Source organism: Bubalus bubalis, chromosome 3 (genome assembly GCF_019923935.1).
Source record: "Bubalus bubalis isolate 160015118507 breed Murrah chromosome 3, NDDB_SH_1, whole genome shotgun sequence".
Lineage (NCBI taxonomy): Eukaryota > Metazoa > Chordata > Mammalia > Artiodactyla > Bovidae > Bubalus > Bubalus bubalis.
The window spans coordinates 94,742,135-94,753,843 of record NC_059159.1 but is presented as its reverse complement, the minus strand read 5'-3'; the positions used below and the strand labels follow the sequence as shown (position 1 = coordinate 94,753,843).

Genomic DNA, 11,709 nt, shown 5'->3' with positions numbered 1-11,709 from the left:
CAAATAAAAAGTTGTAAATATTAAATAAGGAAAAAACATTTAAAAATTGAAAAGTAAGAAAGTGGCTTCTAAATCTAGAAGTTGGAAAAGAGCAAAATAATCTTAAAGAAAGTGGGTGGAAGGAAGTAGTAGAGTTACTCATAGTAATAGAGATTTGCAAAATGGAAAACAAAAACAATATGAAATATGAAGAAGAATGAAAGCTTCATCTTTGAAAAAACTAAGAGAATGCATTAAATACCAAAATTAGACATTAAGAGGATATAAAGGTCAAGAATGTTAAAATTTTTCTTGAAAAAAAAGGTAAAAAAATATTTTAACAAAATTAATTATAAAAATCTGGAGCCATCTCTGACTCAGCATCATGGCCGCCCTCAGACCCCTCGTGAAGCCTATGATTGTCAAAAAGAGGACCAAAAAGTTCATTAGGCATCAGTCAGAACAATATGTCAAAATCAAGCGGAACTCGCAGAAGCCCAGAGGCATTGACAACAGGGTGCGCAGAAGATTCAAGGGCCAGATCTTGATGCCCAACATCGGTTACCGGAGCAACAAGAAAACCAAGCACATGCTGCCCAGAAGCTTCCGGAAGTTCCTGGTCCACAACGTCAAGGAGCTTGAGGTGCTGCTGATGTGCAACAAATCTTACTGTGCTGAGATTGCTCACAACGTCTCCTCCAAGAACCACCAGGCCACTGTAGAAAGAGCAGCCCAGCTGGCCATCAGAATCACCAATCCCAATGCCAGACTGCACAGCGAGGAAAATTAATAGACAGCTCGTGTGGACATTTTGTTTGTGGTAATAAAAGCATAAAACCCGACCAAAAAAAAATCTGATTTAAGTTATTACTGTTTAAAAATGTAACAATCTAGAAGAATGGGATGGGGAGAGAGGTGGAAGGGATGTTCATGAGGGAAGCAACATAGGTATCAGTTCAGTTCAGACGCTCAGGCGTGTCCGACTCTTTGTGACCCCATGAACCGCAGCACGCCAGGCCTCCCTGTCCATCACCAACTCCTGGAGTTTCTCAGACTCACGTCCATCGAGTCAGTGATGCCATCCAGCCATCTCATCCTCTGTCGTCCCCTTCTCCTCCTGCCCCCAATCCCTCCCAGCATCAGAGTCTTTTCCAATGAGTCAACTCTACGCATGAGGTGGCCAAAGTACTGGCGTTTCAGCTTCAGCATCATTCCTTCCAAAGAAATCCCAGGGCTGAGCTCCTTCAGAATGGACTGGTTGGATCTCCTTGCAGTCCAAGGGACTCTCAAGAGTCTTCTCCAACACCACAGTGCAAAAGCATCAATTCTTTGGTGCTCAGCTTTCTTCACAGTCCAACTCTCACATCCATACATGACCACAGGAAAAACCATAGCCTTGACTAGCCGGACCTTTGTTGGCAAAGTAATGTCTCTGCTTTTGAATATGCTATCTAGGTTGGTCATAACTTTCCTTCCAAGGAGTAAGCATCTTTTAATTTCATGGCTGCGATCACCATCTGCAGTGATTTTGGAGCCCAGAAAAATAAAGTCTGACACTGTTTCCACTGTTTCCCCATCTATTTCCCATGAAGTGATGGGACCGGATGCCATGATCTTCATTTTCTGAATGTTGAGCTTGAAGCCAACTTTTTCACTCTCCACTTTCACTTTCATCAAGAGGCTTTTTAGTTCCTCCTCACTTTCTGCCATAAGGGTGGTGTCATCTGCATATCTGAGGTTATTGATATTTGTCCTGGCAATCTTGATTCCAGTTTGTGTTTCTTCCAGTCCAGCATTTTTCATGATGTACTCTGCATATAAGTTAAATAATCAGGGTGACAATATACAGCCTTGATGTACTCCTTTTCCTATTTGGAACCAGTCTGTTGTTCCATGTCCAGTTCAAACTGTTGCTTCCTGACATGCATACAGATTTCTCAAGAGGCAAGTCAGGTGGTCTGGTATTCCCATCTCTTTCAGAATTTCCCACATAGGTATAGGTATGGCTGATTCATGTTGAAGTTTGACAGAAACCAATACAATACTGTAAAGCAATTATCCTTCAATTAAAAATAAATAAATTCAATTGAAAATGAAATATGTAGTATAAATCAAATAAAAAATATTAGTTGGAGAATGTGTTTTATGTTATATTTACTTTATTATATAGTAAATACATATTGATATGTTAAATATATTTATGCATAGTATACAAGTATAAAATAATCAGATGTTGATAAATTTCATGAAGGATAAAAAGCCTAAAGCAAAAGAGACAATGTGTGACATATATGGCACTCATAAGTGGTACCTTTGTGAAGGTGACATTACTGCAGAGACCTAAATGAAGTGACAGAGTGGGTCAAGCAGACATCTCTAGGCACAACATGAGAGCATTAGAGACAAAGCAAAGAAAAAGCACAAATACTCTTGACAGCGTTAATCCAATGGTCCAGGGACACCATGGAAGCCAGTGTGGTATGAGCTGAGTGATGGAGATGAAAGAAAATGAGGTCAGAGAGGTATAAGCCAGGAAAGTAGCAACAGAACAAGGAACATTAAAATGTGGTCCTTCAGGTCAAGTAAGGAGACCGGTTCCAAAAGGAGGAGGTGACCAATCATCCCATTTAACTCAGAATGCTCCTGACTTTATCACTAACACCCCATATACAGGGAAGCATTCAGTCCCCGAGAAACCAGGACATTGGATACTAACTGATGAACACTGAAAACTGACATTAGAATTGACCAAATGGAAACCTTTTTGACCTTGATAAGAGCCTAATAGTGGGGAAAAGGCTGATTTTCTTATGTGTTCAAGATAATATAAGAGGAAATACCAGGATCAGGTTCATAAAGAATACACATATCTTTCAGAGTTTTTCTATAAAAGGAAATGGAAAATGGGACAGTAGATCAAGGGCTTTGATTTATTTTCTTTTAGTTAAAAATTTGTATCTCCTCTCAACTCTGTCCATACAATGACTTTCTTAATTCATCAAGCATGATATGTATACTACCCTATAACATTCTTTCTGCTGTAGACTGAATGTCTGCTTCCCCTAAAAATTCTTATGTTAAATCCTATCCCCAATGTGATGGTATTTGGATTTGGAGTCTTTGGCAGTTGATTAGATCAAGAGGGTAGAGTTCCTATGGAGAATCAGTGCCCTTATAAGACATCTAAGGGAGCTCCTTTCCTCCTTGTGGGGACTCAGTACAGAGTCCTCTTTAAAAAAGGATCTGCATCTCACTGGACACTGAATATACCAGCATATCAATCTTGAATTCCCTGGCATCTAGAACTGTGGTACTAGGTATAAAGTTCTATTTTACAAGCTGCTCGGACTATGATAGTCTGTCCTAGCAGCTGAAATGTCCTAAGATATGGCCCAAGTAATTCTTATGATTAAGGTATTTAGGGAAACCCACCAATATTTAACATTCCCATTCCAAAATCCTTCTCCTATATTTCTAAATATATGAACCCAACATTTTCCTTGAGGCCCATTTAATATGTTATGTTTTCCATAATATAGATTTTATTATTCTTTTGGTTTATGGGGTCTTTAATGGACCTTGACATACCTCATATTCCTGAACCCATAGTAGATTTTAAATTTCTCCTGGATAGTGACACATTGCTATTTCTTCTAGCTCTGCTGTGTGCTCAGTATATGTTATATGGCTAAATGCTTATTAACTTGTTTAAATTATTTATGCAATTCTAGTATATCTGCAGTGTAACCATGAGGTTTTAGAAACAAAAGAGGTCTTAATTTTAAGAGTAATTTATGAAGATTACTGTGCTCTAGGTGAGCTCATAGATTTATAACATAGCACCTTCTAATGGATATGCCCAGATCCTCCCTACAGTCTTTTGACTAGGTACTGAAACAGGTTTACTATGCTGCTTTAGCTGAAAGATGCTTTGCTGCCAATAACCACTTCATTATTATTTATCTCAGAGTAATAAAAATGAATTATTCTCATTTTTCGGAAGGGATATACGAATAGTCAAGGCACAATTGCAGTGCTTTCTTCTTCTCTTAGAGGTGTAATTTAAATTCTGAGATACTACAAATGAGAAATTAGAATGACTTTTGCTTCATTTATAAAACCTGACAGCTTAATTCCAAACACTTTGGAGATTTAATTAATGAGAAGTGAATCAACCCTTCAACACTAAAAAGAAAATCCATAATTTGGCCTCTTTCTGTAAGCAGAGTGAAATGTCAAAGTATTTTAGGCCAACAGGATTTTTCATAACTTTTATGATGTAAATGTTTCATAATAATGTCAAAACTTCTGCTGCATTAAGCCAGCATGTAACTGATCCAATACAAATTGCCCATGACATTAAATGGTATTGATGTCTTACCAAAGAGATAAACTTGGCTGTGGAAAGCGGGCCAAGCCCTCTAAGCAGTTAAATAAAGATATTTGGGGTATCAAGTGGCCAAGCTACTAACCACTCCAGGAATTGCTTGCCTGTAGCAGCAGCTCAGAGGTGTGCCTGCTTAACCTGAAGTCACAGGAGTAGAAGGATCTAAATTGGAACTGACAGTCAGGTTTTGTATGGTAATTCTCTATTTGCACCAGTTTTTATTTTTACTCAGCCTTTAGCCATCTACAGTGAATTCATTAAAAGCACTAGAAGCTGCAAATTCTGTAGGACTAAATGCCTGGCCTAGACAGCAAATGCAAATGTTGACAAATGTGATCTCCCCAGGTCACTACATTCATGCCACTTTCCAGAGGCTATGTATTTTTCCTTCAATGATCAGGACAGATTACTGGCTACAAATAATTTGATAATAGCTCACATTATAATCCTGTGTACATGTATCTGCAATTATAGAAGATTTTGATAGATATCACAAAGCCTTTAGTTTATGAATCATGGTAACTTTTTCTATAATTACTTATTAACGGACTACAAAAAACTAAGACAAGTTAGAAACATGAAGAATGAGAATATTTTGTTATAAGTGTCAAAAGGAATACAAACACTTTGCCAAGGTAAGATAATACTGAAAGTAACTTTTCAAGTAAATAAAAAGGCTTCAAAAGCTAAAATGCAATAGAAAGATTAGGCGTACTGCATAGTGCTTAAAGGGCTTCCCAGGTGGCGCTAGTGGTAAAGAACCCGCCTCTCAGTGCAGGAGATAGAAGAGACAAATGTTCAACCCCTGGGTTGGTAAGATCTGTTGGAGGAGGAGGGCGTGGCAACCCACTCCAGTATTCTTACCTGGAGAATCCCATGGACAGAGGAGTCTAATGGGGTAGCAAAGAGCTGGACACAAATGAAGCGACTTAGCACTCAAACACACACATAGTGCTTAAAAGGGAAATAAAAGAAAGGATAGAAATGATGGTAACTTTTATTCCAACTAAAAAATTGGAATGTTTTTTATGGTTATATAGAATTAGTTCAACACTGAATTAGTTAACGTAGGTAGCGAATTGTCCATCTCGGGAAATATTTAAGCGAAGCATATGGGGTTCAAGTAGTGGTTTTCAATCTTGCTTTGAATATGCCCCCTGTTAAAAATACCTTTGACACAATCCTTAACAAATACATGCAGGCTTTAGGAAACAATATTTATCTCTGATACTAATATACTTCAATATTTTCTAGACTATACAGGCATTGAATGTATGTGATTAATACCTGATATATTCTAATTTTCTATTCTATATTCAAAATAAAAACTAGTGTATGACCCTGAAGATTAATTTTTGCATGTCATTAATGTTTTACAATGCACACTTTGAAAACCATAAATAAATATCCCCTTAAATCTCTTTCAATCTTATAATTGTATTAAAATAAAACATTAGTACACAACAAAATGACTGGAGGTAGCGGAACCTTCACACATCTATTGCTTGGATAAACTAAATCTGACTTATAAATGACTCATATAGCTGAGAAGAGGTTTCTTCCCAGTTATATAGTAAAAGTCTTATTGTTCAGTCACTGAGTTTTTTCCAACTCTTTTGCAACCCCATGGACTATAGCCCGCCAGCCTCCTCTGTCCATGGGATTGTGTCTTAGTCTATTTAGGCTGCTATTATAAAGTTGGTTAGCTTATAAACATCAGAATTTATTCCTCACTGTTCTAAAAGCTGGAAAGTCAAAGATAAAGGCAGCAGTCTGGTCACATTTCACTGAAGGCCCCCCTCCTGATTTGTAACCAGCAACTTCTCCGTGTGTTCTCATATGATGTGAGGGTCAAAGGATATCTTTGTGTTTTATAAAGTGCTATTTATATTCCTGAGAGCTCCATTCTCATGAGCATCTCCCAAAGGCCCACCTACTATCATCATATTTGGGGGTGAGGATTTTGATATATAAAGTTGGGGCAACACAAAAATTTAGATCATAGCATCCGGAAATTGAGAAAGGCAAGGGAAGAACCCCAGTCACCAGTGTCAGGGGCGCTGTTGCAGTGCTCATTGCCCAAGATCCTGTGGGTCCGCTTAAGCTGGGCAGCCCCATGAACTCTAAACTGAAAATAAACAACGGATCTTTGATTTCAGTGTTCATGGTCATAGGTCTGTGTGTCTAGCTCCACCCACAAGAAAAGCTGAAGATCTCAGTACTTTGTGGAACGATTATCACTGGCCTGGAGAAGGGCACAGCTACCCACCCCAGTATTCTTACCTGGAGAATTCCATGGACAGAAGAGTCTGGTGGGCTACAGTCCATGTAGTCACAAAAAGTCTGACATGACTGAGCGACTATCACTTTCACTTTCACTTAATACTGACCATCACAATATTGGCTACTAACTCTAATCTGTATATTACAGTAAAAGTATAATCAAAATAAAATGGTAGAGAAATGTGGAGAAATGTGTCAACCCATTACTCTGTTTTTCATATATAACTTTACAATGTGCTTTTTGAAGTGTTACATGTGGTCCAACCTGTCTTCACTGTATTTACTCTAAGCCAGTTTGGGTAAAATTATATAAATAAAAGTGGCGGAGGTATAGTATAAAAAGTTGATATCAAAAATGGGAGAGCCCTGATTTAAATCCCCATGTATTCTTCCTTAATGTACCTCAGTTCAGTTCAGTAGCTCAGCCACGTCCGACTCTTTGTGACCCCATGGACTGCAGCGTACCACTCTTCCCTGTCCATCACCAACACCTGGAGCTTGCTCAAACTCATGTCCATCAAGTCGGTGCTGCCATCCAACCATCTCGTCCTTTATCATCCCCTTCCCATCCTGCCTTCAATCTTTCCCAGCATCAGGGTCTTTTCCAATGAGTCAGTTCTTCACATCAGGTGGCCAAAGTATTAGAACTTCAGAAAAGAAAAGAGGTGCATCATAATTGCTACAGAAAAACACATATGATGATGCCGGTGGACACATCACCAGGGAATACTGAGATGTATCTGAAGGGTATGTGAGGGAACAATTCAGACACTATTCATTCAATAAACATTTACAAACCACCCAGCATGTGTAAGGTACTATGATTAATACTGAGATAGTAAACAAGAGACATAAATCCTGTTATCATAGATATTATTATTAATTAGGGGAGCTATATAATAAATAAATGCATCAGTTCAGTTCAGTCCAGTTGCTCAGTCATGTCTGATTCTTTGCGACCCCATGGACTGTAGCATGCCAGTATTCCCTGTCCATCACCAACTCCCAGAGCCTACTCAAACTCATGTCCTTTGCATCAGTGATGCCACCCAACCATCTTATCCTCTGTCCTCCCTTTCTCCTCCTGCTCTCAATCTTTCCCATCATCAGGATTTTTTCCAATGAGTCAGTTCTTTGTATCAGGTGGCCAAAGGATTGAAGTTTCAGCATCAGTCCTTCCAATGAATATTCAGGACTGATTTCCTTTAGGATTGACTGGTTTGATCTCCTTGCAGTCCCAGGGACTCTTAAGAGTCTTCTCCAACACTACAGTTCAAAAGCATCAAAACCACAGCCTTGACTAGATGGACCTTTGTTGGCAAAGTAATGTCTCTGCTTTTTAATATGCTGTCTAGTTTTGTCATAGCTTTTCTTCCAAGGAGCAAGTGTCTTTTAATTTCAAGACTGCAGTCACCATCTGCAGTGATTTGGGAACCCAAGAAAATAGTCTGTCACTGTTTCCAGCATTTCCCCATCTATTTGCCAGGGAGTGATGGAACTAGATGCCATGATCTTAGTTTTTTGAATGCTGAATTTTAACCCAGCAATATCACTCTCCTCCTTCACTTTCATCAAGAGGCTCTTTAGTTCCTCTTCACTTTCTGCCATTAGAGTGGTGTCATCTGCATATCTGAGGTCACTGATATTTTTCCCAACAATCTTTTTTTTTTTTTTTAATATTTACTTTTTTATTTTTCCCAACAATCTTGATTCCAGCTTGTGCTTCATCCAGTCTGGCATTTGGCATGATGTACTCTGCATATAAGTTAAATTAGCAAGGTGACAATATTCAGCCCTGACATACTCCTTTCCCAATTTGGAACCAGTCTGCTGTCACATGTCTGGTTCTGTTTGTTCTTAACTTACATACAGATTTCTCAGGAGACAGGTAAGGTGGTCTGATATGCCCATCTCTGTAAGAATTTTCCACAGTTTGTTGTGATTCACACAATCAAAGGATTTAGCATAGTCAATAAAGCAGAAGTAGATGCTTTTCTGGAATTCTTTTGCTTTTTCTAGGATCCAACGGATGTTGGCAATTTAATCTCTGGTTCCTTTGCCTTTTCTAAATCCATCTTGAACATCTGGAAGCTCTTGGTTCACATACTGTTGAAGCCTAGCTAGGAACATTTTGAGCATTACTTTGCTAGGATACCTAAAAGTCATTTTCACATCTGTAAATTGGGCCTTAAACTTGTGGAGTTACAGTGAAGGTTAAGCCACAAAAAGAATGCTTAGAAGGAGTCAGAGCCAAGCAGTAGGAGCTCATGGAAATATGAAAACAAAATGTCATATAGTCCCGTATGGAATCCTGGAACAGTTGAAGGACATTAGGTAAAAAGTAAGGAAATCTAAATAGAAGTTAGACTTTAGTTAATAATGATATACCAATATAGGCAAATGAATTTTAACAATTTAATTTAAGATTTCTAATTTAAGATTTCTTAAATAGAGCAAACTGGGTGTAGAGTATGGAAACTCGTTGAACTATCTTTGCAGTGTTCTTGCAAACATAAAACTATTCTAAAATTTAAAGTTTATTGAAAAGAATGCCTAGAACAAATCGCAAAATTATTTAATATCCATATATATATATAAAGCTTGTGAATATATGTATGTATATATGCATAAGTATGTATGTAGATGATGGGCTTCCCAGATGGCTCATGTGGTAAAGAATCTGTCTGCCAGTACAGCAGATACATATGTGGGTTTGATTCCTGGTTTAGGAAAATTCTGGAAAATTCCATGGATAGAGAAGCCTGGCGGGCTGTAGTCCATGGAGTAGCAAAGAGTAGGACATGACTAATGTCAACTGAACCCTACTACTATTATATATGTAGATATATACATTATACATATATGCATACTTACAAGTATTTGATTAAATACATATGTGTACACACATATTGTAGCAAATACTCATAAATGTATACATATATATAATGAACTTATATATACATATGTATACATAGGAGATACTGGATTTCTAAAAAGATTTCTCCTCAACTTTTGAAAGTTCTCAAAATTTTGAGAGTTACATAAAATAAGATAGAATTAAGAGACATTAATTTTTTTTCTTTAGTTTTCATTTTTAAATTTCATAACAGATTCAGTTAGGGTTTCCTTGAGTTTCTATTTCTTCACTAATTAAGCAGATATAGTCTACATAAATCTATATTAGAGCAATGACTAAACCATCTTCTGAGTATGGGAGCTAGGTTGCACTCTAATGAGGGTATAGTGTTACTTAAGAGCGGACCAAAGGACTTAACTGAAAGGCCAATAGTCATAACCAGCTTAATTGGCTATTAGTAGGTTTACCCTGTTGTTGTTAGTTTGGAATTCTCCATGCTTATGCAACAGTTACCATTTGACATTAAAGCTAATTTTATTTCACATTTTCTTAGGCCTCAAATTATTATTTTCAACCATTAGGCTTGCATTTACTGACATAATTAAGGTAGATAAATTCACAATGTTGGAATCATTTTAAAATGTTCATTTAATAATACAGCCTAACATCTGTTTCCTAAGATCAAAACACCAAAAAATACAAACTAGGTTCTCCCCATTCACCCTGCCTCTCCCAAAACATGTGGCTAACAGGTGCCGTATTAACAGGAACACATACCTTGGAATTAGACTGAGGTGTGATACTGGTCCTGCCACACTATTTGTGTGGGCTTTGATGTTTCAAACCTAAAAATAAGCAATGATATAAAATCTTAGATCTCTGAAAAGGATTAAAAACTCTCTGAGATAATAGGGCCATCAGCCCAGGTCCCTCTCTAACCTTTACCAACACTTTCTTATAACATTCCATGACTGCATTCCACTCCATATTTTTTCTCCAGTCTCTCAGTTTCCTCTTCACTTTTATTCAAAATATTATTTATTTTCTAGACTTTTGTAATCATCTCCCTAGTCCTCCATCTTGCCTAAAATTCAAATTTGTACTAACATCAAAGCTAAATTTCTTTCTCCTCCAATCAACTTCATTTGCTGATTAAATATTTAGCTTACAAGTTAATTGCTTAATGTAACTAGTGATAACTATAATCAGCAAATATCAGAAACTATCTGATTTGAAAATAAATTTATCTGAGTTTATTTTGCTTTATCGTTTTGGGGAGCCTTCATTTTATCTCATGGTGTATTAAAGAGCAGAATTGTACTGACTGAGAGGCATTAGGATGGGCATGTACACTTGCACATTTATTTTTCATGGAAATTAACCTCATGACTACCTTCTTTTAATATTTTTTGTGTGAATTTTGAAGATCACTAGGCTTAACACTTTACAAACATGTGGTTTGGAGATTCTCCACCTGGAGTAATATTGTACGTTTCACTATGAATCCTTATGGTGTCTATAGTTATGTAATATTGCATGGTAATGTAACATTTCACCTACATAGACAAAAACACAGCCTTCACTACAGAAATAAGTATGTAAAGGAAAGAAGTATATTTTAAAAGTTAATGCAGCAGAATTGCCAGTTATGAAATTAACTGTTTTCTCAACTGTAGTCTAGTCATGAAAGAATGTCAGATACCACCTGAAGAGGGGACATGAGGCTTTTCATTTTGAAGACAGAGATTTTACTAACTTCTAGAAGAGAGTTAAGTGGACTTTATTTGCCAAAGATTAGGCTCTTAGAATAATTAACTGGATTGTGTGAGAAGGGAAGGAAAAAAGGTGTAAGCTTTGAGAAATAAAAGGAGAGGATTTTAATTTCAGGTATTTTCTTTGAAAATGGGAATGAGAATGGAGCTGCAAGTTCCTCTGAGTGGTAAAAGACGGAAGTCAGTTTAGATGTGATGCTCTGAATATGATGAATAGGACTAGGCTTGTGATACCTGGTAAAACTGCCATCTAAACACACAACCTTCCACTCACAGTGAACATCTCCATGGCTCAGTGTGGTGGTAGAGGTGAACAGACATGTCCAAACCATGGTGAGAATTTGCATCCAATACAGGTTGAAATACACAGTATTCATACAGCCATATAACTATTGCAGAAGAAGCAAAACTACTGACAACCCTGGTCCCTT

At 37.4% G+C, this 11,709-nt stretch overlaps 1 protein-coding gene across 1 annotated transcript; it reads left to right on the top strand.

The window, feature by feature from the left end:
- Positions 1 to 349: 349 nt before the first annotated feature.
- LOC102405837 (60S ribosomal protein L32-like) lies at positions 350 to 832 on the top strand. Its single transcript, XM_044939859.2, has one exon. It carries the CDS (start codon positions 365 to 367, stop codon positions 767 to 769), a length of 405 nt encoding a protein of 134 aa, XP_044795794.1. The 5' UTR covers positions 350 to 364; the 3' UTR covers positions 770 to 832.
- Positions 833 to 11,709: the final 10,877 nt, after the last annotated feature.